Below are 26,919 nucleotides of genomic sequence, written 5' to 3' on the forward strand. Positions count from 1 at the left end.
TTAATGTAGACTGTTTAAACTAAACAAGCTGCTGGGGGGGGGATTCCGACCCGCATGTATTTGCATATATTATAATGCTGACCAATGACTGGAGAAAACGACGCGGCTGCGGTCACGGACAAACTCGCACGTGTCTGTTCGGGAATGGCAAATGCCGAGAGGTCCAGCGTTTACATTACCGACTATTTCAAAGTGACAGCCTGAGGTGTTCTTCAGTAAATTGGACTACCGGACAGGAGGACCTGAGGCCCCACCGCATTATTTTTGGTAAGTTAAATGTGTTTGTAAGCTAATCCGTAATTTAGGTCCTTAGCTAGCTACCTAAGGACCTAGCTAGCTAAAATGAGCATTCGGCTGTCGGGGAAACTTGTTTTGTAAAGTTCGTTTAGCTAACCCGTGCAGGTGAATGAATTTACCCTGACTAAAGAAATCAAGAGAAACGCACCGGGCTGCTCAGTGACTAACCACGGTTACTGTACTTTTATTATGAGTATTATACTGTAAGAGCAACAGGCTGGACTCTGCTTCTGCTCCTGTGCAGAGCTGATTATTAAATATGTGCAAACAGCAGCATGCTTTCCACATGTGGAAGGACATTAACGCCAACTTTTAAATTCCCCCCATTAGTCAATAGCTACGGATTAAATAGCAAAGCCCAATACTTATGTACTGAAACCAACTACTTCCGCTTGTCAGCTTAATTTAAAATGTTACATTTTCCACTGATTATTTTTTTTAGCTTTTTTTTTTTTTTTTTTTTACTGAGTTTGTTACAAATATTCAGGTTAACAAACTGTCCAAATTATTTTTAATGAATTATGTTCACAAAGTCACATGTGCAGTGCTCTGTACAGCTTGCATCCTTTAGGACAAATAATTTGAAACATTAATATTTCTTGTTCAATACTGAGCTGATAACACCTCTGTATGTTGTGACCAGGATGCAGCAGCAGACTGAACCTCGACTGAAACCTGCTCCATCATCTCATCTTTGCAGATATCCATTTATAAAGCATCAACAACTCAAAGGTAAACATGATATTAGAAAATGTGTTAGTAAGGCCTTTAAAACAAATAAAACAAATAAAAAGCTGTCGGCAGAACTGTAGGACTGAACAACTTCAGATCCCGAGTGTGTGAGGATGGAGAAGGATCAGCTCTATTTCAGATTTGAGAGAAACTTTATATTTCAGTTTGTGATGATTCTGTTCTGTTTGTGACTACAGGAGCTGTCGTCAGATTCAGACCTCAGCACCACCCAGTGACAGCAGACAGATCATCCTATATCTTCAATCTTTGTAGTAACTCCAAAATTAACTGAAGAAAACAGTACAAAGGTTAAAGTACCACATGTGCTGTCAGTGAAAGCTGCAGCTGTTTTATTGATAAATTTAAAGACAAAAAGTCAAAAGGATTAATCACCCCTGTAACTGTGTCACTATACATCAGCATTAATAGTGCCTCAGTTTGGTGTTTCACAAAACTGCTGATCTCAGACCTGCACAACTTCTGTTTTAAACACTGAATGTACTCAGCTACATGAAGAGCACATGATGTTTTCTCTGACACAATTAAATAAAACCTGATTAAAGTCAAAGGTTGTTACTTGTATTTGAACTAAAAACTTGTGATCTGGAATTCTTTCACTGTTTTTTGACAATAGTGTTATTTATCATAAAGTAATTCAGAGTCATTCATACCAGAGTAACCAGTGAGCACAACATATATTTAACTTTCTACAGGACTTAAAGCTATTACTATAGCTATAGCTATTACTTAACTGCACTAGGGCTGCCACGATTAGTCGACTAGTCACGATTACGTCGACTATCAAAATCGTCGACGACTGATTTAATAGTCGACGCGTCGTTTGAAGCTTTGTAAGATCCCAAAAGACGCAGGAATAAGTAGCAGGATTTAAGAGTGTAATAACGGACTGAAACAGAAGATGGCAGCACTGCATGTACAAGGATGCCAGCTGCCGTTAAACCCTGAAGAAGAAGAAGCTCTTTCCCAGAATTCATAGCGCGGCCCAGCTCAGTTTCCAACAATGGCGTCAGCTAGTTACTTTTTATATTACTCTTATTATTCTTTCTGGGTCACAAAATAAACGTTTAACATATTTTCAGGCGGGAATGTAGCTGTGTAAACCTCAAATATCTGCTCAGTTTATCAAGACACCACATATTTTCGAAAGCGCTCCGACGTTTTCGGAGACGTCTGTTACCCACTAGCTCGATAGCGAGCCGGGGGCAAGGCTAACTAGAGCTGTGAGAACACCGGACTCCCAGCAAATCGTTTTCAAACCCACCGCCGTCTTTCGCTACTCAGGTTAAACATGATATATGAGTCACTTAGATAACTTAAAATGTTATTGTTTGGCTTTTTTCAGTATTTTATTTGTTCCTGAGTAAATCGGTTTGGCTGAGATTAAAGTTTTAGTTTTTACACAGCTGAATAAACGTCAAGCAGACAGCTGATTATCAGAAGTGTGAGATGCTGAGAATTTACTCCGGTGTCCTGTTATATTTTAGATAGCAAGGAGTTTATTAAACTGAAACAATCTGCAAACTTCATTAAAATTTAATAAACTATCATCTTGTCTTTATCTTTAGTTAGCACATACCTTAAACACTTAAAGCTGTAAGCTAATGATAGTTATATGAGAGCAGATGCTGCTGGTGCAATAAGCTGTACGTTTTACGTCCAATGGATGATGATCTGATTAGTCGACTAATCGCAAAAATAATCGGTGACTAGTCGACTATCAAAATAATCGTTTGTGGCAGCCCTAAACTGCACTACTGTATAGTTCTGTGTAAATAATCATTCTGTACATATGATAATTTTTAATCCTACAACTTTATAACTTGCATAGTTCACATTTCTGTATAACTGTATATCTCAGATTTCTGTATAGTTTTTCATATTTATATCCTGTTCATAGCCTGTACATAGTTTGTACTCACTACAGCCTGTACATACTTATAGTTATAGAATATTCTTAACATACTTCATACCATGTACATTGTAACATACCATAATAGACCCATTTCTGTAATATACTTACATATCTATATTATTGCTAATATATATTGTAATATATCTATATCATGGCTAAAGCACTTCTGGATGGATGCAAACTGAATTTCGTTGCCCTGTACCTGTGCATGTGCAATGACAACAAAGTTGAATTCTATTCTATTATATTATGTAAAAGTCCAGACCCTCTGAGGATTATCTGAGTACTTCTAACATTACACAAAGCAAAGGTCTCCATCAGTGTTCATGAAATGCTGGGTTTATCCTTGTGAGGGAGCTGCTGGTGAAGATCACGAGCCCTGCTTGATCCTGGCGACGAGTTTCAGTCTTCCTGGTGTTTCTGAAATGATGCCTCTCACTGTGGGTCAACAGAACTTCTGGCACAGGACAGCTGTAATAAAAGAAATTGAAGAAGTTTTGGAAAAAAAAAATCTTGGAAATGCCCTAAATTTGAGAAGCAGATTTTGTATTTACTTTTCTTTTGCCAATCAAGATAACAAAGTATAATTTTCACTATACAATTACTAACCTTGTCATCTCCTGCACTGTCTGTTTTGGGCTCTGGGCTTGTCCTTCCCAGCGCTCATGAGATTGCTTTGCTGCACTGTGGTATGAGGTGCTAACCTGTTGACAGTGTTGGAAAGGTTAATTTTAAAATGTATTCCACCAAAGATTATAGAAGTAATGTATTCTGAATACTTTACAACTACATGAATGTACTATTGCTGTGTGATTTATTACTATTACTGAAGGCTACTCTGTACTCGCCATACCAATACCAACTAGATGTTAAAATCTTAATATAAATGAGTAACAGTAGGTGGACATTTATGGGCTCAAAATGTGGTCATAAATATTTTGTACTTGTAAAAAAGATTTGTGTGTGTGTAAGAAAGATTTGTGTGTGTGTAAAAAAGATTTGTGCGTGCGTAAAAAAGATTTGTGTGTGGACTTAGAAAAAAAAAACCCTGCAAGTTACAACTACGGATTTTGACCCTATTTTTCTTCCTTTCATCTGATTGGTCAATGTCATGTCAATCACAAATGTAACAATCCAATCAGAGAACAGATGGGTTTGGCTGTCGGAGGGGCGCTTTTTTGAACTGCAGGTCCTTGAAGGGTGATACATAGTGATGGCCAAATGAAGCTTTCCAAAGCACTGAAGCTTGTATTGAAAAATGGTTCATTACTCGAAGCTTTTCAACACAGTCCTCTCCGGTGACATCTGGTGGCGAATATTTTGAAGAGCAGCTTGAATCTGCAAAATAAAACGGACTGCTCAATCATCACTGCTCACTCAAGAGTGGAGTTCTCTCCGATATTGGGCCACCGTTCCGTTGCTTTGAACATGTAATTGGTTTTGTTTTCTCGATTGGGGGGCTGAAAAAATGTAATGCGTATTTGCGTAATACATTTTGATCAATAAACTTTCCCTATTTAAACATGCACTATGGTGTGGCCTTTCTCTGCTCATAACTCCTTGATGTTGGTAAATACAATAAGTGAGCAATATATATAATATACATATGAGAATGCACAGCACATTATGGAGTATGCCCCTGCTGTGGAGTCCTGCCTCCATCTACTTGTCATTTAATCACTGGACAGCTGGACAGGTTCATACAAAATATTAGATGAGGCCAATTGTCCTATACATATTTTTGACCTAGGGGTGGGATTGATTGTGAACTGGAAAGGGAAAATGCTTAGGGGGCTGAGTATGGCTGCATCGTTACTGATTTGTAGAATCATTGTGATTCGATACAGGATCCGATTCAATTTGATTGGAATCTGGAAAGTTTTGCCTCAGTCAGAAATATTACAATTCTGGTCATGTATCAGTATATATCCATAATTTTGTATCTATTAAAAGAAAGCTGACACATGTGAGACTTAATTAGAGATGTAAACAGAGAGTTATGAAACTTGCAGCTGCAGAAGCCAGCGCAAAAACAGAGGCAAACACAGCTAGCGCGGACCTGACGACACACCAAAATCTGATTCTGACGCGTCGGGTCCGCGCTCTGTGTTCACGTTTGTATGCAGAATCCGTAAACCTGCTCCCAGGTACTGTTTTAGCTGTATGGTGTTTGACGACATGTTGTGAGGTTTAACCTGATATGCTGGCGTTTCAGGCATAATAACGTTAATTTACAAATCGACACAGGATTGTAATGAATCAATATCACTTTATTCAATTTAGCATGGATTGTAATCAGAAAGGCGATAATCAAACCTAATCAAGAACTTGCAAAGTAAAAACATGATCTATGTCAGGTAGCCCTTTTGTTATTTACATTTAAAAAGAGGATTAGTGTTACTGTGCGCTGGCTGAGTCTGTTTCTTTTCTTAGAAATAGTTTCTCCTGCCCTGGAGAAAATCCACTTGCATGGAACAGAAGAGGCTGTGGAGTGCAGGAACCACACTGCAAGCTGGTAGATATGCAGGTATTCCTGGGTCCTGCAGACTATCACCTAAAAACAATAAACAAAATGATTTTCTAAACTGTGTAGCAATGTAATGTACGTATAGTGTCAAATACATTTTTGTAGTCTTCATCAGCTTTAATTCACATGGAAGTGTTCCTAAAGTCATATGCTGTAATGATATTTACATTATGAAAACATGATTTTGGACATTTCAAGTTTTTCACTTCGGCAGATAAAATGAATTGAGCAAAATCAACTCAAAATATCTCCACATGCCAGAACGTCCTCTCTTCCTCGCTGGCTCCATATCTGTCAGTGGAATGATCACCTCTTCGCTCTCTGTCACCATCAACACACTCCACGAATCCCGTGGATGATTCACTTCCTTATATCCGTTTGAATCAGGTACCGAAGCAGTTACGTGCGTAATGAAGCTTCGGACGTCACTGGTCACGTGACTTTTGCCAAACGAAGCAAGCCTCGACACAGTGCTTCTGAACCAGTGTGTTGTTTTTTTCGACACACGCTCCGGAGCGTCAGCTTCAAGCGGGCCATCACTAGTGATACAGTTTGAAGCTGGAGGATCACTATATAAATATCCGATAGCAGCTAGGTCCCCTAACTTTCAGTATCTGTTGAAAGGAAAAAGTTGTGGTATATCAGTGGTTAGAAATACCATTATTACTTTAGGATTAGTTTAACACAAAGTCAGGGCTGACCCAGGACCATTGCTGTGAGTCACAGTGCGCATCATAAAAGTCCGCAGGATGTGCTGCTAATGCTAACTAAAAGCAAAGGATCCAGAATTTGTTATGCTGGCTGCTGGGCTCTGTGGGTTTTTGCAGCAGCTCTACCTGTACTAGATGCACCTGCTCCTTGTCTTTTCTATCTCTGACTTTATGTCCTCTACAAGAGTTTGTTTTTTTTGCTGGTTCTTCAAATGTTCAATAAAAACATGTATGCTAATTCATAACGAAGAAAGCTTTGTAATGAAGACTGTCATTTCCAAAACACTGCCCGCCCCCACCCCGCCGTCCGCAGCGCTGTTGAAAAGGCTGTGGAAGTCCCTGTATTAAACACCTGTGACACAAAAATCACCAAACTCGGACAACCACAGACTGTTTTCCTTCGTGGTGATGAAGGAAAACGCTGGGTTGGGGTACGCACGCACAAATCTTTTTTACACATACAAATCTTTTTTACGCACACACAAATCTTTTTTACGCACACACAAGTCTTTTTTACACATACAAATCTTTTTTACAAGTACAAAATATTTATGACCACATTTTGAGCCCATATTTTTCGCCCAGGCATAGCCCCACTGCTCGTGCCTATCGTAAAAAGGCAAAAATGAAGACATGACATGTTTGGGACGTGTGGGCTGCCATACTTCTGCTACCAAGCAAGGGGGCGGGGCCGCACGCTAACCAGGAAGTGCTAACAGGTAGCCGGCACTAGCCGCAACCTGAATTCCCCCTTCAATGTTTTTAAGCTCCCGCTTCACAATGCTAACAGGTAAAAGCATATGCTTGGAACTCTGACACATCTCCCCAATGTAGCCGAGCTGAGTCCTGCTGGTCGCGTTAACCCGCGAGCTGCGGGCGACACGCCAGACAGGCTAACCGGTTGGAATGCTACGAGCCGGCTAACGATTAGCCGGCACAAACCGTAGCGTGTTTATTATGTTTATTCCCCACGCCGACAGCGAACGCTTGGAACCTTGAAGCCGTATCCCCGCTGTGTGAACACACATAGCAGCCGAGCTGCACAGTGCCCAGGCGACAGCGTATGCCTAACGCCGAAGCCGTGTCCCTGCTGTGTTTCCTCACTTGTAGCCGAGCTACTCGCTAGCCAGCAGCCGCACGGCGTGATCCAACCGGCGCATAAGCCTATTTTTCGAGGCGATAAGCCGGGGAAGGGAGACCAACAAAGGGGAAGCAACAAGCTAGGGGATACCGGGGGAACACCAGGGCATATTGGGGGGATACCGGGGAACACCAGGGAATATTGGGGGAATACCGGGGCTACCAGGTAGTGATGGGATTTCCGGCTCATTTTTAGAAAACCGCCTCTTTCGGCTCGACTCACTAAAAAGAGTCGGCTCTTTCGGCTCCGAACCGGCTCTTCAGGTTGTTTTGTTGCTTTAATTAATTTATTATTAATAATAATATAAAATTATGCACAAAAGGAATTACTAATGTTAAAAAAGTGGTTTTATATATATATATATGTTTATACATAAATATATACAGTGGCCCCTAGAGACAAAGCACGTACAAACTCCAAAACACATTTCTAGCGTTAACTGAACTTCCAAAACAGAGCTACCTAGATCACTTAAATTATACGATTGAAAGCATACATGTATTGTTTGTGTATTTACACACAAGCACTCATATATGTTCAAATAATTTAAAAAAGAAATGTTCGTTTACCTGTTACTACCACACACCAAATTCGGTCGTTGGCACTTGCTGGCTTGTGTAGCCTCTAGGTAACAAAAGCTCAACACTGCGCCTAGCATCCTGGAGCACTTCTGTTGTGTTTTGTACGTGTTTCTGAGTTTTTATGTGTTTTAGAGTTTTTACGTGTTTTGGAGTTTGTATGTGCTTTGTCTCTAGGGGCCACCGTAAATATACTTTTATTTATTCACTCCACATAAAATGTAATAAATAAATCATATATTACAAAAACCAACTAGTCACAGTTTAGCTTTTAACTATTTAAATTTTCAGCTTTTTCCTTTTAAACAAATTTAAAATGAAACAACACAAAACGCTGCAAACCACAACACAATTAAATGTAAATTAAAGTATGAAAACAAAAAGTACATGCATATTCTCTGTCATATAGGCCTGCATGAATAAACTTTCTGAATCCTTTATCATCCGCAACTGAAAATAGTTGTGGATGATTACTATACCTTTCTAATGTGACGTTGTTGTCCCTGGCTCTCTTTCTCTCTCTCTCCGTCCCACTCTGTTCCTGTGCTACTGCGTGTGTAACTACCGCCCCTCCCCCCTCTTCCCAGTGCAAAGCACAAGGCCCGCATGCGGAGTGAAGCGGGAAAAAAGTGTGAAAGAGAGGGTGAGAGAAAATAACAAAACCCACGGCTCATGTCGTTCACGTCAAAGAACCGGCTCTAAGAGCCGTTTCGTTCGCGACAACACATCACTAGTATCAGGGGAGCACGCTCCTGACAGACGCAGCACGCTCCTGACAGACGCACATGCATACAGCACTCTCAAGGCACTCCAACAGAAGTGGAGATCAAACGGTCACCGGTCATCTGTTTTATACGTAAGCTGTGGAGTGTAGCCGGGCGTGCCGGAGTGTCTTAAAGAAATATCCACATGCCACGACCAAGGAGGGTCGTTGTGTGGAGAGATAGTGTCGATATGCTAGAGAACCGATTTGACAGAATGGTGGGTCAAATAATGTTTTTTGTGCTGCTTTTGGGAATGACAGGTAAGTAATTGTACTTATGTTCCTTTAATCCATTTTATTGTTTTTTTTATTTTTATCTAAGTGATGACTCAAATTTTTTGGATCAGAAATAACATCTTACAATCTTAGAAAACTTGTCATAATTTTATTTATCCGTGTTTTGTTTCATGTACAGGTGTAGTGACTGCTCAGGCTGTCAGTAAGTATCTTTTCAAAACTCTAAAGATTTGACTTTTATTGCTTTATCCTCAGTTTATATCAGCCTCACATTTCATAGAAGAGTAAAGACTGAAAGCCTGTGAGAAATATGTTTCATATTTATGTTTGCAGAATATTAACCATATAGGCCTTTTCTATCTTTTTGTCATGATCTACCTAATTGCTTCTTAGGACCTCTTTACCCAACATCTGGAACTAAATGCTTCAAGATAGATGATGGAAGTTCTCCACAGATTACCCTGCTAAGACCTTTTTTCTATTTTGGGAGGACATATAACAGCATTTATGTATGTAAAATTAACATTAACAATTCATTTACTACATTTGTACCATTAAAATATTTTGCTGTCTAATTAAACGTACTGCCACTAATTACAATATAAAACATTGTTACAGGATAAATATATATTCTTAGTGCTTATATTCTGTTTATTTTGTTTTATAGAGGCCAGAGTAGGAGAAAGCCAGTTTGAGTACAATGTCAGAGTACTTACAGGAAACCGCATGCTTTTGCAGAGCACAGGAAGCGTGGCAGACAGAAAGTGAAACTAAGCAGAGTTGTTTTGATCGGAACTGTGTGTGTGACGTATAGCAGAACTACAGGGTGGGCCATTTATATGGATACACCGTAATAACATGGGAATGGTTGGTGATATTAAAGTCCTGTTTGTGGCACATTAGTATATGTGAGGGGGCAAACTCCTCAAGATGAGTGGTGACCATGGTGACCAATTAGAAGTCAGCAATCTTGGATACAACTTTTGTTTTTTCAATAGGAAGAGGGCCATGTGACACATCAAACTTATTGGTAATGTCACAAGAAAAACAATGGTGTGCTTGGTTTCAACATAACTTTATTCTTTCATGAGAAAGACAATGTATTTATTAAAATGTTTTTTCCTTACATTACATACACATCCTTACATTTCCTTACAAAGACACAATATTATAACAATGTGACTGGTCAGTTGTAATATTGATCCTGGACTATAATTACTATGATGATGCAGGAACAAGACCAACACAGTGATATCAGATCCATCATTTTAATAACAAGTGATCAACACCTGTGTCTGAAGATACCTAATTTATACTGGTTTTGACTTACAAGAATGTTTTTATTTTCTAGGTAAACCACAATGGGCATCTGACCTTTGATGCATCATGGTCTAGCTACACCCCGCAACTGTTTCCAATGTATGGATCCAGAGACATCATCGCTCCATTCTGGACAGATTTAGACAACAGAGTAAATGGTCAGATCTACTACAAACAATACACCAGCGGCAGTGTTCTCCAGCAAGCTACACAAGACATCAATCAATACTTTCCAGGACTGAACTTTAATGCCAACTGGGTCTTTGTTGCAACTTGGTTTGAGGTGGCCTATTATCCCACAAGTGGAACAGTAAGTCAGCTTCCAAAATTTGGAATCAAATTATGTGCTTATGTGTGATGTGTACGTGAAAGTCTGTTGCCTACTTTACTAATTCAGGAACAGTAGATTAGTGTAATCTAGTGTCACCTTCCAGACATAAAGACATAAATTCCTGTGATATATTTCATACAAAGATTATTTTTCAATATTGAACTTTTTTTTTTTTTTTTTAAGTGATACCTGAAGATGACCTAAAGCATACATGAAAAGTGTATCATAACCAAATTAGGTGTAAATCCAGCAGAACACTGATCAAACAGAACATATAATAACTGAATTCATATTTTCCAGCGCACTACTGTCCAAGCTGTGCTGATCTCTGGAGGCCAATATTCATTTGTGCTGATGAATTACGGTATAATAGCCTCAAGAACACGGAGCATTCAGGTCAGACCTACTATAGTCAATACTCTGCATATTTACTAATGAAAAAACATTCATTATTTCTAAATGTAATAATCATAATTTTGTGACTCACATTTGCAGGCTGGTTATGATACAATCGACTCCACTCACTATTATGTCCTCCCTGGATCATTCACCAGTGCTGCATCAGGGAGTAACTCAAATTTTCGCCTTGGCAGCAACGTCAATGAACCAGGTCGCTGGGCCTTCCGGACAGACCATGGATCAACAGGCTGCACTTTTAATGGTAAGACTGCAGGATACAGGAGGCAACTGCTTCTGTAGCCTTTGTGTTATATAACATTATAGTGATGTGCATCTGTGAAAGGCAAGGCAAGAATTCTAATCACAGTGCATTAAGAGTACAGTAAAGCAATGAGGTTGAGGTTATTAACATTAAAGTCTCTGACTGTTGTTGGAATCAAGAACTAATGAAGGAATTTCAAATTATTAGTTGGAGGCTTAAAAACATTCTTCCTACCTGCTTAAAGGATGTTTAGCCATGAATTCAGAGGTTTTGAAAGATTTTGAATGGCAACATATGGCAAGCAAAGAATAAAAAATGCTAGAGAGAGAGAAGCTGTTCCCAACAAAGTGACTTATCCTAAGGCAGGATTCACTTCTTCATTTTGGTCCTTAACTGCATAAGGTATGCTGTCCTCACTAAAGTTTGTTGCAGGCAACGTAATTTCAGCTATACAGCTTAACATTCTTTATTCCCAGCTCTTCATCCTCCAAGAAATAGGCCGCTTGTTGTGTTTGTAGTGACGTGTCGTCACGAACGAAATGGCTCTTAGAGCCGGTTCTTTGACGTGAACGACAGTGGCGGCTCCTGAAAAAAATCTCAGGGGGGGCAATTTTTATGATATCGACTAAAATGACCCATTTAATGAGTACATCAAACAACACAATTTTAATTTAAATTTAAAATGAACAACCATATTCTGGCCATTTGTATAGATTTGTAAAAATGAACAACCATATTCTGGCCATTTGTATAGATTTGTAAAAATGAACATGAACAGATTTTTTTTTTTTTTTTTGAATGAATGAAAAATAACTATTGAAAACAACAACTGTAAACTGATTGGGGGGGTGGGCTAAAGAGAGAAAGAGAGAGGGATGGAGAAAGAGAGTAAATATGGTTAAGGGTTCTTATTTGTACAAGAACTTTGCTCGTCTGTCTTTCTGAGTGGCAAATTTCTCGATGACCCTGGTGTTGAAATCAGGAAGTTCTTGTGTGAGTTTTTTCTCTATGGACAGCATAGCCAGAGCGTTGAGCCGATCCTGAGCCATATTGTTTCTCAGGAAAGTTTTTATCCTCTTTAAAGTAGAGAAACACCTCTCCGATTCTGATGTTGTCATTGGTGTGGTGATGAGGATGTTAAGAAGACTTACAGTTTCGGTGAATGTGTCTTGAAGGTTGTTTTCCATCAGAACCTGATAGAGCGCCAGCGCACCACTACAACTCTGAAACTCCTCGTTGTCGTAGATCAGGGACAGTTCTGTTTTAAGTCTGGCTTTGTCCAATGAGGGATAGGCTTCCACTGTGGTTTGTAGTGCTGCATCTGGAAAATTTTTGCTGTGTTGTTGGAACAAGTCTCCTTGCAACAGAGTGGCGCTGACAAGGTGCTTGGTGAAAGAAAACCTCTCCTTGGCATGGCTCATAATGGTGTCGCACACCTATCCAATAATATATAATTGGTAAGAGTTAGATTCAGTGGTAAGACTTTGGCACATGTCTCATGTTAATCATTATTCTGAAAAAAAAAATCTGTCCATAACAAAACAAAACAGTCACGACCACTATATCAAATGACATCTGACAGCATCGTCATTAGATTTTATCTGATGATCCGATTTAAATCAGACCAAGCAGCTAGTGCTTACCTCCAGTGCCAAATGGTGTTGCCTGTCTTCCCCCAATGTTCTCCGTCTCTTTGTGGGTGGGTCTTGAACAGGTCCCCTGTACTCCTCATCCACAACCAGATTAGGAAGTGCCTCCCTGATCCAATACATAAGTTTCATTAATGGCTTCTGAAAACTGAATAGGGATATATTAACCAAACACAAACCAAACAAAGGTTGTGTTCTAATTACCGGGAATTACCGGATTTAATTAATAACCGGACCTGGTTTAATGGCTGGGGGAAAACCAGTGCAAGTAAATAAAGGCCCTGGCCATAATTTCAGGAAATAGCCTATGGTATAGGCTACATCAAATCATTACTGGGAATATACTTCATCAAATATACTTAATCAAATATTTTTCATAAAATTACTTCAAAGGCTGATATAAATCAAAATTATCTGAATTCCATTAAACATTTAAGTCACAGAACACAGAATATATGCAGAGAATTTGATAGAATCTATGCATAGATAATTAACATTTATTCTAGGTTACATATTTATGCTTTTATGCCTACCTGATAGCCTGCATGCGGCTGATGAATGTCTGGGTGATCCCTGCGATGGTGACAGAATCGATGTTTCTCTTCTGTAGGTGGTTATACAGCATGTCTACATGTGGCATTATCTTGTGAAACAAGGCCAGGAAAAAACAGAAAGCTTCGTCTTCCAGCATTCTCACGAAACCACCGGCATCTCTCTTTGTAGGGGCATCAAATCCTTCACTGTTACGGATGGTCTGAAAACACCTCACCAGATCGTCTTTATGTTCATACACTGTATTCACAGCACGACTGTTGAAGTTCCAACGGGTTGCCGATGCACTTGGAAGTCGGTGCGCCACCACCTCGTCAAGCACTGCAGTCCTCTTGCTCGATTTAGTAAAAAAAGAAGCGAATCCTGCTATGTCGGAAAAAAAGTGACTGATTTGAGGGATGTGGGAGGTTGCTTGTTGCATTACCAGGTTTAACTGATGGGCATAACAATGTACGTAGTGAGCGTTAGCATAAATGTCCTGTATCTTACGCTGCACTCCTCCAGTGGTACCCCTCATTACAGCGGCCCCATCGTAGGCCTGGGCGATCAACTTTCTCTCTTGTCCCTGGGGGAGGATGAAGCGCAGCCTCTCCGATAAGGCACTGGCTATTGCATCTGCACAAGCATTGGGTAGCTTGATGAATTCAAAAAAACGCTCTTGAATACGGTTTCGTTGGTCAATGTATCTTAGCACCATGACTAACTGACAGTGTGTAGAAATGTCAGTGGTTTCATCAGCTTGAATGGCTAAAAACTTCGCTGCCTTTACTTCTTCCACGATCCTTTCTCTCAGAACTGCCAACATGCAATCCAGGATCTCGTTCTGGACTGTTTTCGAGGTGCCTTTAAATACAGTAGCATTTTCAAGGTGTTGCCTCAAGTCGTGATCAATTGATGCCATCAAGTCGACTAAACCTCTAAAAATCCCTGGATTGTCTGAGGAATCACTTTCATCATGTCCCCGCATTGCTAGCTCAAAAGCACCACAAAACTTAATACAATCGATGATTTTAGATAAAATATGACGGTTTTTATCTACCTCTTCGTTGTGCCTTCTTAAAGCAATCCGATGTCCATCATCTAGCTGCGCCGCTATGCTAGTTTTCCCTAGCACAGCTAGCTTTACACTGTTGTCCATATGAACTCGTGAGCTTTCATGTTTCTTGATTCGTTCGGAGAGGTGCTTTAAGTCGGTTTGTCCAGATTGTGTCCACGTCAAATCACACTTGTCACTTTTGAACAGTATGCACGGGAAACAAAAAAGTGCATTAGCTGTTCCACAGCCTGTCAGCCACGACTTGCGCTGGAACCAACTCCGACAAAAAGTCCTGTTGTATGCTTTTGACTTCTCCTTCGTTGCCTGGGTTAGTTGAATTTCGGGCTTGTCAGGTCCCAACTCTTTAACTTGCAGTTTTTCTGCCATTGTCCTTCTGGCAAAAGGGTAGGTTAGAAGCGATCTAACCGAATTTGGGGGAGGCTGTGCCTCAACCGTTAACAATACCGCTGCCATCGTCTCTCTCTGACCTTATAGCTCACTTAGGCTACTGACTGAGGTAAAATTCTAGAACAGCAAATCTTCGCGCGTTTTCTGCAGGGGCGCAATTTTAAGCGCCCCCAAACCATTTAATTCAGCGACGCTGATAGGTCAAATATTTATTATTTTCCCCTGGCAACCATTTAATGATAGGCTATTTCGCTGCATATCAAGGGCGCTTTGACGAGCGCCCCAGAAGAAGAAAAACACCGTTTGTTGGTTGAACTTTAATGAGTCAGCTGGTGAAAATGTTAAAATACGCCTGGCTGTATATGGGCACACACATAGTAAAACTATCATTGATGAATTTTTTAAAAATATATATTTTTACTCCTCCACATTTGGGGGGGCGGAGCCCGAGCGCCCCCTATGGGCCAGCCGCCACTGGTGAACGACGAGAGCCAGCTCCTTATCGCGAGCTTTGGGGTTTTTTTTTTTTCTTTCTCTCACCCTCTGTCTCGCACTTTTTTTCCGCTTCACTCCGCATGCGAGCCTTGTGCTTTGCGCTGGGTAGAGGGGGGAGGGCCGGTAGTTACACACACAGTAGCACAGGAACAGAGCGGGATGGAGAGACAGAGACAACAACGTCACATTAGAAAGGTATAGTAATCATCCACAGCTATTTTCAGTTGGATGATAAAGGATTCAGAAAGTTTATTCATGCAGGCCCATATGACAGAGAATATGCATGTACTTTTTGTTTTCATATTTTAATTTATGTTGAATTGTGTTGTGGTTTGCAGTGTTTTGTGTTGTTACACTTTAAATATGTTTAAAAGGAAAAAGCTGAAAATTTAAATAGTTAAAAGTTGAACTGGTTTTTGTATTATATGATTTATTTATTACATTTTATGTTGAGTGAATAAATAAAAGTATATTTACGGTGGCCCCTAGAGACAAAGCACGTACAAACTTCAAAACACGTAAGAACTCTGAAGCACGTACAAACTCCGAAGCACGTAAAAACTCCAACACACGTAAAAACTCCATAGCACGTACAAACTTCGAAGCTCGTACAAAACACAATAGAAGTGCTCCAGAATGCTAGGCGCAGTGTTGAGCTTTTGTTACCTAGTGGCCACACTAGCCAGCAAGTACCAATGACCGGATTTGGTGTGTGGTAGTAGAGTTGGATGTCTCGAGACCACTTTTACATGGTCTTGCCCATACGGAAAAGAAATAGTAAAAACTTATATGTGATATAAGGCTTACATGATTTACTCATGAAAGTGGCCACTTTCGCATTACTTTCATACATTGTTTTAGTAAGTATCAGAAACATACAAGTTTCATTATATAATTTTTCAAGGGATCTTATATCTGTTTTCACACTTACATGCTTTTCATACAAGTTTCACACAAGACAGATACAAACTTTATAAGATTTATATATATCTTTTCCATATGGGTGGTCTCGTCTTGGTCTCGACGGACTTTTGTCTTGGTCTCGGTCTTGGTCTCGCTGTTTCGGTCTTGCGTTCTCAAATCGACGTAGTGTTCGGGAGATTTGGAGTCAACCATCAGCGGAGCGGGGGGTGGCTTACTGGGCTTAAGCCCGGGTCATTTTTTCAGAAGCATGGGGTCTTTTGGAGTGTAATTTGTTAGTTAGATGCCTGACTGACAACTGTATAAAACAAAAACAACACACGAAGCACAGAGCGCAAAAAACTCAGGTAGATGTTATTTTTTATATTATGCTTTGGATGTTGTTCAGTATATCTATGCAAAACAAGAGGAATTTCAATACACAGCAGTATATTCACAGTTGAAACCAGATATTTACATACACTTTAGGGAGAATACATAAAAACCTTTTTTTACTGTTAAACATCAATTTAGAGTAAACTTGTTTTGTTTTAGATAAATAAATGTTGAAATATCTTTTGAATTAGTTAAATGTCAGAATAAAAAGAGGGAGCTGTCTATTTTAATCACTTTCATCAAATTTAGGAGTACATATACACTAAGTTTATTGTTAATTAATAAGAAAACTCCAGACAATTCCATTCTGAGCTGAAGAAGCTTCTGATAGGTTAGTAGAGTCCATGTGAGTGAATTGGTGGCACACCTGTGGATGCATATAAGGCAAAACACAGAGCCTGTTTCTTTGACATGGGAAAATCAAGAGATATCAACCAAAACACCAGGAAAAGAATTGTGGACCTCCATAAGTGTGGCTCAATTTGAATACAATTTGGTGCCATTTATAATTGAGAAATACAGATAGTTTCTCTCTTTACTCTTAAAGTTAACAAATATGTTTTTTATATTTATCAATCTAAAAAAATAAACATTTAGTCTGATTTGATATTACAATTAAAAAAGTGTTTGTGTTTTTATCTAAAGAGTACATAAATATCTGGTTTCAACTGTATAGTTGATGATGTTGGTGTTTGGCTTGATTGTCAGCACAAAGAGGGAGAGAGAGGAACAGAGAGGGAGAGAGAGAATGACGACAGAACAGAGATGAACAAGAGCAGGTGAGACACACATGTTAGTCAAATGGTTGTTTGCCAAAACTCATCAGAACATGTATCTAGTACCTAGTGTTTCTTTTTAGATACCATTTGTTACTTTTCAAATTCTATATTTATTAAGTTATGCTGGCTTGTTTGCACAACAAGGCTAAATAATTATATAAACTTTTCTCAATCTAAATATTGTACTTTGGTAGAATTAAAAAATAAGTGTAGTGCAGGTCTATGATGATTTTTAGTGCTACTATCATCTAGTTCTGATTCTGTCTTGGTTACTGTTGTAGTCCTGTTTTAATTCCGGATCAGTTCTGCGTCTGGTTGAATTGGGGTTTAGTCCTCGTGTCTTGATACAGGCCCGACTTTGTTCTGCCTTGCTGCTTAATTAAAAAACTAGTTTAAGGTGTCCTGCATATGTATATAGAAGTACATATATATATATAAAAAAACACCCAGCACGCCCCTGCGGGCGGTTTATCCTTCAAGCTCGGGTCCTCTACCAGAGGCGCCTCAGGATCAGTAGAAACTGGTATTAACGGCCTTGCATTGACAATGGCACTCACCTCAGCCATGAAAGTGGTTAAGACCTCATGAGTGAGTTTTACATGTCCAACCTGAAGAAGCATAGAATCTAAAATCCGTCTTGCCACTCCAATCATGCGCCCCCAAGCGCCGCCCATATGAGAGGATTGAGGTGGGTTGAAAACCCAAGTGCATTTTTGTTGAAGAAGATAATCCTCTACGCTCTTATTGCCAGGATCCATCTTCAGCTCTTTGAACGCTCCAGTGAAATTGGTCCCACAGTCCGAGCAAAGCTGTTTGATATGACCCCTGATGTAGAAAAATCTTCAGAGCGCATTTATAAAGTTTGAGGACGTCATTGTTTCAATAACCTCAAAATGTATGGCTCGTGTGGACATACATGTGAAAAGGACAGCCCGCCTTTTGTCTTGTGCTTGACCGCCTCTGGTACGGCTTATCACCACTTCCCATGGTCCAAAAACATCAAGGCCAGCGTAGGAAAATGGAGGGTCAACCTGAAGGCGCTCTGTGGGTAGGTCTGACATTTGTTCCTGCTCGGTTCTTCCTCTTAGTTTCCTGCATGTAACACACTTGTGAATGATGCTGCTGATGAGATGTTTCCCTCCAACAATCCACTGACCACTGTTGCGAATTGCACCTTCAGTGAAATGCCTGCCCTGGTGCTTCACAGCCTGATGATGATGACAAACAAGCAAGCTTGCTACATGGCTGCGGCTTGGTATTATTAGCGGATGGACTTCACCCCTTTCAAGGTGTCCTCGGCCAATGTGTCCACCTATTCTTAACATACCTTCGTTGTCAAGAATGGGTCGGAGTTTGTACAGAGTGCTGGTTTTCGGAAGGTCATGTTTCATTTTGATGCATTTCAGTTCTTCTGAATACATTTCTTCTTGCACGCATTTTATGATGATCTGTTCTGCTCTGACAATGTCAACGACTGACAGGCCACTTTTGCAGATATGCCATCCAACACACCTTTGATTCTTTGAGGAGTGGGAGAAACACTGAGCAATATGACACAGACGTGCCACAGTCTTACTGAGTGTGGTCCAGCTAGAAAAATGCTGGAAGCGTTTTGAGCCAAGCTTGTCTCTACTAACTTGTGTGGCGAGCGAGGTTACCTCAGGACGTACATCAGCATCAGCATCTGGGTTCACAAGGTCAAATGTTGATCCATTATCGCCACTGGCAGCTACCTTTGGTTGTTTCATTAGGAATGCTGATCCTGTTAGCCACGTGGTGTCAGCAAGCTCGGCGGCTGGAACAGAACGTGACCCATGATCAGCTGGATTTAGTTCTGAAGGAATGTAGTTCCACTGCTCTGGTCGTGTTGACTGCCGGATGCGCTGCACACATACAACCCCCTAGTCTCGTTGTGTATGTATCCCAATACAACTCTGCTGTCAGTGTAGAATTTCACTGCCTTGAGATCCAGATCAAGCTCCCTGATTACAAGATCGGCTATCTCAACGGCCATGACAGCAGCACAGAACTCCAGTCTTGGGATTGTAAAGCCTGGGTTGGGAGCGAGCTTGGATTTCCCAAAAACCCACCTCTTGAAGACCTTGTTCATTTGTTGACTTAAGATAAGCAACTGCAGATATTGCTTTGACAGAGGCATCACAGAAAATCGATAATTCAGCGTGCTGTGCTTTGGAAACAGAGAAAGAGGCATATGCTTGTGGAACATCAAGGTTTTTTAGTGCTGACAATGATTCATTCTATCTTCTCCAACTTTCTTTTTTAGCCTCAGTGAGTTCTGCATCCCAGTCTGCATTCTCGGTTGTTAGCTCTCTTAGAATCAGTCTCCCTGTCACCACAACAGGAGCTATACCCCAAAGGATCGAACAGACTGTTTACTGTTGACAGGACACCACGGCGTGTAAATGGCTTTTGATTCTCAGGAATATTGAATCCGAAAGTGTCAGTCATTATGTTCCAGCTGACTCCAAGACTGCATTGGACTGGTAAGTCATCCACGAAGAGGTTATGGTCTTTTACATTGTCTGCTCTTTGATCTGCAGGAAATGCGTTCATTACTTCAGCTCGATTTGGAGCTATTTTGTGCAGAGTGATGTTAGATGCTGCCAACATCTTCTGTGTTCGACGCAGAACATCAATGGCCTCTGCTGCTGTAGCAAAAGATCGGAGGCTGTCATCTACATAAAAGTCTCTTTCTACGCAGCACCTTGCATCACTGCCATATTCAACTTCTTGGTGCTCTGCTGCTTTCCTCAGACCAAAGATTGCCACTGCAGGTGATGGGCTGTTTCCGAAAACATTAACACGCATGTGATAATCCACCACATCCTTACTCAGATCGTTATCCTGGTACCACAGGAATCTAAGGAAATCCCTGCAGTCCTCACGAACAATGAAACAGCAAAACATCTGCTGAATATCTGCAGTTATGGCCACAGGATCTTTTCTGAATCTGAGGACACCAACGAGACTGTTGTTAAGATCTGGTCCAGACAGCAGCACCTCATTTAGCGAGATTCCATCATGCTGAGCACTGGAATCAAGTACCACATGAATCTTGGTTGTTTTTTTGGGATGGTAAACACCAAACGTGGGCAAATACCAGCATTCTGCCCCCTCCTGGAGTGGTGGAGCAAGTTCAGCATGTCCCTTGTCTAACATATTTTGCATGAAGTCTGTGAAATGCATTTTCATTTCAGGCTTCTTATCTAAAGTCTTCTGCAGTGACATCAGACGTGATGAACATAGCATCTGTTATTTGGTAGACGTTTACGTGGGTGCCGAATAGTGATGGGATTTCCGGCTCTTTTTAGAGAGCCGGCTCTTTCGGCTCGGCTCACTAAAAAGAGCCGGCTCTTTCGGCTCCGAACCGGCTCTTCAGGTTGTTTTGTTGCTTTAATTAATTTATTATTCACAATAATATAAAATTATGCACAAAAGGAATTACTAACGTAAAAAAGTGGTTTTATTTATATATGTTTATATATAAATATATGCGGTGGCCCCTAGAGACAAAACACGTACAAACTCCAAAACACATTTCTAGCATGAACTGAACTTCCAAAGCAGAGCTACTAGATCACTTAAATTACACAATTGAAAGCATGTGTGTATTGTTTGTGTATTTATACACAGGCACTCAAATATATTCAAATAATTTAAAAAAAAAGTTCATCTACCTGTTACTATCACACACCAAATCCGGTCGTTGGTACTTGCTGGATTGTGTAGCCACAAGATAACAAAAGCTCAACACTGCGCCCAGCATCCTGGAGCACTTCTGTTGTCTTTTGTACGTGTTTTGAGTTTTTATGTGCTTCTGAGTTTTTACGTGCTTCGGAGTTTGTACGTGTTTTGGAGTTTTTACGTGTTTTGGAGTTTGTACGTGTTTTTACGTGTTTTGGAGTTTGTACATGCTTCAGAGTTCGTACGTGATTTGAAGTTTGTATGTGCTTTGTCTCTAGGGACCACTGTAAATATACTTTTATTTATTCACGCCACATAAAATGTAATAAATAAATCATATAATACAAAAATCAACTATTCACATTTCAACTTTTAACTATTTAAATTTTCAGCTGTTTCCTTTTACAAATTTAAAGTGAAAACAACACAAAACACTGCAAAACACAATTAAATATAATTAAATATAAATTATAATATGAAAAGAAAAAGAACATGCACATTCTCTGTCATATGGGCCCGCATGAATCCGCACTTTCTGAATCCTTTATCATCTGCAACCGAAAATAGTTGTGGATGATTACTATACCTTTCTAATGTGAAGTTGTTGTCCCTGGCTCTCTTTCTCTCTCTCTCCCTCTGGCTCTGTTCCTGTGCTACTGAGTGTAACTACCGCCCCTCCCCCCTCTGCCCAGCGTAAAGCACAAGGCTCGCATGCAGAGTGAAGCGGAAAAAAAGTGCGAGACAGAGGGTGAGAGAAAGAAAAAAAAAAAAAAACCCACGAGCCGCAACGGCTCGCGATAAGGAGCCGGCTCTCGTCGTTCACGTCAAAGAGCCGGCTCTAAGAGCCATTTCGTTCGCGAACGACCCATCACTAGTGCCGAAAGGGAAGAGGGGCAACTATTAAACCTGATTCTTTGATCCCCATGATAGAACAGAGAAAACCCGACTCAGAGTGGTCAAAACATTTGTATATTTTTTATTCAATCATCTTCCGGAAGAGAGAGCCCTGCACAGCCCAAAGCCAGTTGCAGAATCTCTAACATTAGAAGCTCAAGATGAGTCTCATATAGGTGTTATTTTAGTACTTCAGACGCCACACACAGTTTCAATACACCCAACTCCTTCTACTCAGTTCCTCTTTTCCTTGTGTCTTACTTCCTGTGCAGCTTGCAATAACTTCCCCTTTCTGAGGTCTGTTGCCAGGGCAACCTGTCACCCCTCGTCTGAACTTAGTTTCACTCTCTGTCTGCTCCTCATATACTGCAAAAACATGCAGTTTCCTGTCAGCCTGTGACCTAGTCAAGTCTGGGCCTCTCATAAAACAATCTAATCAGCAAATAAGCATTAAGAATATATATTTATTTCTTAACACAACCCAGCTTTTTGTCTCATCCTGGAAGACTTCATCTTCCATGATCTGTAGGAAGACTGAATCCTCAATGGAGTGTGCTAGCAGGTTGTCATTTTCTGTGGCATTGAAAACTGTTTCTCCAAGTTTAGTCACTGTCGATGCATTTTGGATGTCTCCATTGGATGGGGTTCTCTTTCTCTCATCTTTGCCATTAGGATTTTCTTTCACCTTTATCTTATTCTCACACGTGGCAAAGTGACTTGGTCTGCCATTTTCCAGGATGCAGGTTTTCATAGCACTTACTGTAGGCGTGTTGTGAGCATCTTCTATGCAAGAAGAATGTCTGCATCTGGGTCAAGCGCTGGAATCTTATTTGCCACTCTTTTAAGATAATGGTGGTGACATGCAGCTTTGGGTGTGGGTATCTCTGACCTGTTGTTTGGGATATCATTACACTCTATAAGTGCAGGCAAGGGAATGGTAAGTTTTCCCATCCAACGATTCTATCATAAAACTGTGGGCTCTTCTCCCAGATGCTTCTGTGATGCCTGGACAGGTTTTCAGTGTGTATGGCACACTGTGTATGAGACCAAACATGTCAAAAAACTCAGATCTGGCCAGTGAAACATTACTTTGGTCATCTAAAATGACATACATCTTCTGCCATTGCTCTTGGTGGCCATTTGGGTACACATTCACCAGACAGATCTTTGAGCAGGATTTGCCTTGAAACCCATCCCCACATACCTGGGTACATCTGGATGTGACACTCTGTGCCTCTGTGTCCGACCTCTCCCCCCCATTCTCTGTCGAGGAAGTAGCGTGAAGCTGGTCTGGGGTGCAGAGTGGAAATGTGTTTATCACTGTCACATTCTCCGCATTTAACGGTAGCCTCACAAGATTTGGCTTGATGAGTCGTAGAGACGCAGCAGCAAAAACATATGTTGTTTTCCTTTAAGAACCTTTTCCTCTCTTCCAGGAGCATTTTTCGAAAACCTCTGCATTTTTGAAGAGAATGAGGCTTGTGGTGCATGGGGCATAGCTTCTCTGGATTTCCTATTTTGCGCTCCAAAGCCATAGATATGTTTGTCTTGTGCACGGAGACAGATCTCACTTGATTTTACTTTTCTTTTCTGTAAGAATTTGTGAAAAGATCTGGATAGTTAAAACTGGGATCATTTCTCTCTTCAGCCTCTCTGCAGATGAATTTTTTAAGTAGTAAGTAGGAGAAAGGAGGAAAGGCAACATGATGATCTCTCTTGTATTTGCACCCATGTGACAGCCACTTGTCTTGGAGATTTAAAGGGAGCTTTTCCACAATTGTCTGCACACCTCTTGATGTATCAAGATAGGCTAAACCTGGCAGGTAACCCTCTCGTTTAGCAACGTCAAGTTCAGTAAGCAAGTCAGCCAGTTCTTGTAGTTTTTGACACTCTCTGTTGTGGATCTTCGGAAAACTCTCAAGTTTACAAAAGAGAACTCTTTCTATCACCTCTGGAGCACCATATTTTTTATTTAGTCTTTCCCAGATCATTCTAAGTCCCACCTTAGGCTGTCCGGTATTCACAGACTCTATTCTGATTGCATGCTCACCAGATTCTTTACCCAGCCATTTGAAAAGCAGATCCATTTCTTCACTCGCTGATAGACTCAGACTTTCGATTGTGTTGATGAACGCTTCTCTCCAGGCTTCATAATGTTCGGGTAAGTCATCAAACTTCGTTAGGCGTGAAGAAACCAGCTGGGATTTAGCAAGGTACTTGGCAAGATCTGTAGATGAGTCATTATTGTGGGAGCTGTTTGGATGTGGTCGGTTGTCGGTCAGTACCCTGCGCTGGTAGCGCTCATCTTCTTGCTGTGGAAAGTTCATATGGAGTGGCTGAGCATTATTTTGAGAGAAGCTGGCTCCGTTGTCGACGAGCTGGGGCTGTGCATTCTGATTGTAGCTTGGAAACGGAGTGGATGTTGGCGGTAAAGTTGAATCATTCTCTACTTTGGGTTCTTGTGGGAATTGTTCTTGTGTGTGCTGTGTAACATAGTGATCAGTCCTTTTCAATGCACACTCTGGCAAGGGCAGAAAGTCAAATTCTTTGTTGTTGAATTCGTTCACATCTCCTGCATCTGCCTCCAACACCTCAGTTTCAGCTTGGGCAGCCTCAGCCTCTTTCTGTAGATTAATGTAATCTTTCTTGGCTTCTAGTCTGGCCTTTTCAACTCTCAGTTCACCTTCCTTTTCCGTGAATGCTATTCTGGTTTTCGTTGCATCTGCTTTGGCTTGCGCCCTGGCTGCTTCATAGCTTACTCTGGAGCTTGCTGATGAGTGTGACCTCTTTGAGCTGTGGCGAGAATAAATAGACCCCGATTCAACTTCATCTCGTGAGCCTTCAGCTCTGTCTTCCTTTGAAGCTAGTGTTGAGGCGCTTGTGGCCTCCATTGCAGTGTGATGCAGACTGACAATACTTCACTCTTTTTAACTTCCACGTTGAGTGGTCATCCTTTTACTATGCTGTCCTCACTAAAGTTTGTTGCAGGCAATGGAATTTTAGCTATACAGCTAGCTTAACATTCTTTATTCCAAGCACTTCATCCTCCAAGAAACAGGCCCCTTGTTGTGTTTGGCAGGATTTAATGATGAAAATAAATTCTCTCTCTCTCTTTTTTGTAAGATTGTACAAAGAAAAGGAATGCAAAATACACAATGAAGACATGTTCCATTACACTGGGAGAATAACATTGCTCTAATGAAAGATACATGACCACAAATGAAGCATCTGCTGAAAAATACAAGCATCTACCTGCTTCCATATGATTTAACTCAAAATAGTGTCAAAACTTACTAATACACATTAAATATATAGGAACTTACGGATGAAGCTGATATTGTGGACTTTAACACCAGGATTGCAGAGATTGCCATCAGATTACAATTTTTTTCACTGCAGCAGCTAAAGAGCACACTACTTCCTGTAGACCACTTCCTCTACAAAAAGACATTCTGCTTACTTAGCACTAGGTGGTTAGTAACTCTTCTTAAACCACTATAATATGTCCGTTCCATGACATAAGGAACTATCTCCCACGCTCAGGATATGTCCACTGATAACTGATTTAGTGGCGTCTGCACTGGTGTTTGAAAAGTTCCATATTTCAATACAAGCATTGCATGCTAAGCAGACAATGAAAAATGAAGTGGATGAGGTTTCTCAGTACATTGCACATTACCTTAAATATGTAAATATGAATCCTGCACCAGTTGTACTTTGGTGGCCAGGAATCATTGGGTTAGGTGAAGGTCAACTTGTTGTTGAAGCAATAAAGAGTGACTTGGCACTACACCAGTAAGCTACATACCTGTTCTTTATCTAAGTAGGTTGATGTTGTGCAATGAGAGCTGACCTATATACAGAAGAGACACAATTGTGATGCACATCACACACCACTGCTCCTGGAACATTTTTTGAATAGTTATTTCACAGAATAATAATTTACACTTTTATTGCCCATTCCCATTTTACACATATTATTGTTATTGCATGTGTTTAGTCTGCTTAATCAAAGTGCATTGTCATATATTTCATTGAGGATTTACAGCTCATCACAGTATGGAAACAGCTTTAGTGAAAGTTGCAGATGGCCTCTGACAGTGGTCTCATCTCTGTACTTGTGCTGCTAGACCTCAGCGGCGCGATCAATAACAACAGTATTTTATTGCAGAGATTAGAGCAGGCCATAGCAATTAAGCTCTTGTTTGAATCATGTCTATCTAATAGACTCCAGTTGGCTCATGTAAATGGGGAGTTGTCTTCACACTAAGGTTAATTATGGAGTTCCACAGTTTCTGTGCTAGGACCAGTTCTGTGTACATTATACATGGTTCTCCTAGGCAGTATCTTTCAAAGGCATTGCGTATATTTTCACTGCTATGCAGATGATCTCCAGCTCTGTCAATGAAGCCAAAAGACAAAACTGTGGGAACGTCTTAAAGACATAAAAACACAGGTAACCTTCAACTTCCTGCTTCTAAATTCAGATCAAACTAAGTTGATTGCACTCAGCCATGAAAATCTTACAAACATGATGTGTAACCAGATGCATACTCTGGATGGGATTACCTTGGCCTTAACACTAACAGAAATTTTGTTTTTGACCAGGTTATGTCCTTCACTGCTTATATTTAACACATATTCAGGATTGCTTTTTTTGCATTTATGCAGTATCTCTAAAATTAGAAAAATTCTATTTCAGAGTGATGCTAGAAAATTAGTTCATGCATTTGTTACTTGAAGAATGGACTACTGTGATTTGCTATTATCAGGTTGTCCCCAAAACCCACTGAAATGCCTTAAGTTGTTCCAGAATGCTGCTGTACTGGCAGGGACTAAAAGGACAGAGCAGAATTCTCAGAATCAAACTTAAAA

The 26,919-nt window shown here is 40.5% G+C and overlaps 2 protein-coding genes across 2 annotated transcripts in view; one reads left to right on the plus strand and one right to left on the minus strand.

Annotated features, from left to right (window-relative positions):
• The first annotated feature begins 8,615 nt into the window (after nt 1-8,615).
• The window catches only part of LOC113019362 (alpha-tectorin-like), a 29,739-nt gene continuing 11,435 nt past the window's right edge, over nt 8,616-26,919 (plus strand). The window contains exons 1-6 of the mRNA XM_026163024.1: nt 8,616-8,942; nt 9,097-9,120; nt 9,312-9,427; nt 10,270-10,548; nt 10,870-10,965; nt 11,065-11,230. Of these exons, the coding sequence (XP_026018809.1) occupies nt 8,828-8,942; nt 9,097-9,120; nt 9,312-9,427; nt 10,270-10,548; nt 10,870-10,965; nt 11,065-11,230 (796 nt within the window). The 5' untranslated portion in view covers nt 8,616-8,827. The remainder of the gene's footprint in view (nt 8,943-9,096; nt 9,121-9,311; nt 9,428-10,269; nt 10,549-10,869; nt 10,966-11,064; nt 11,231-26,919) is intronic.
• On the minus strand, nt 12,079-15,349 carry LOC113019364 (zinc finger MYM-type protein 1-like). The gene is made up of 3 exons (XM_026163026.1): nt 13,413-15,349; nt 12,874-12,988; nt 12,079-12,666 (listed from the first exon to the last, which is right to left on the minus strand). Exons 1-3 carry the CDS (start codon nt 14,939-14,941, stop codon nt 12,139-12,141), a joined length of 2,172 nt encoding a protein of 723 aa, XP_026018811.1. The 5' UTR covers nt 14,942-15,349; the 3' UTR covers nt 12,079-12,138.

This window comes from Astatotilapia calliptera, chromosome 3 (genome assembly GCF_900246225.1).
Source record: "Astatotilapia calliptera chromosome 3, fAstCal1.2, whole genome shotgun sequence".
Lineage (NCBI taxonomy): Eukaryota > Metazoa > Chordata > Actinopteri > Cichliformes > Cichlidae > Astatotilapia > Astatotilapia calliptera.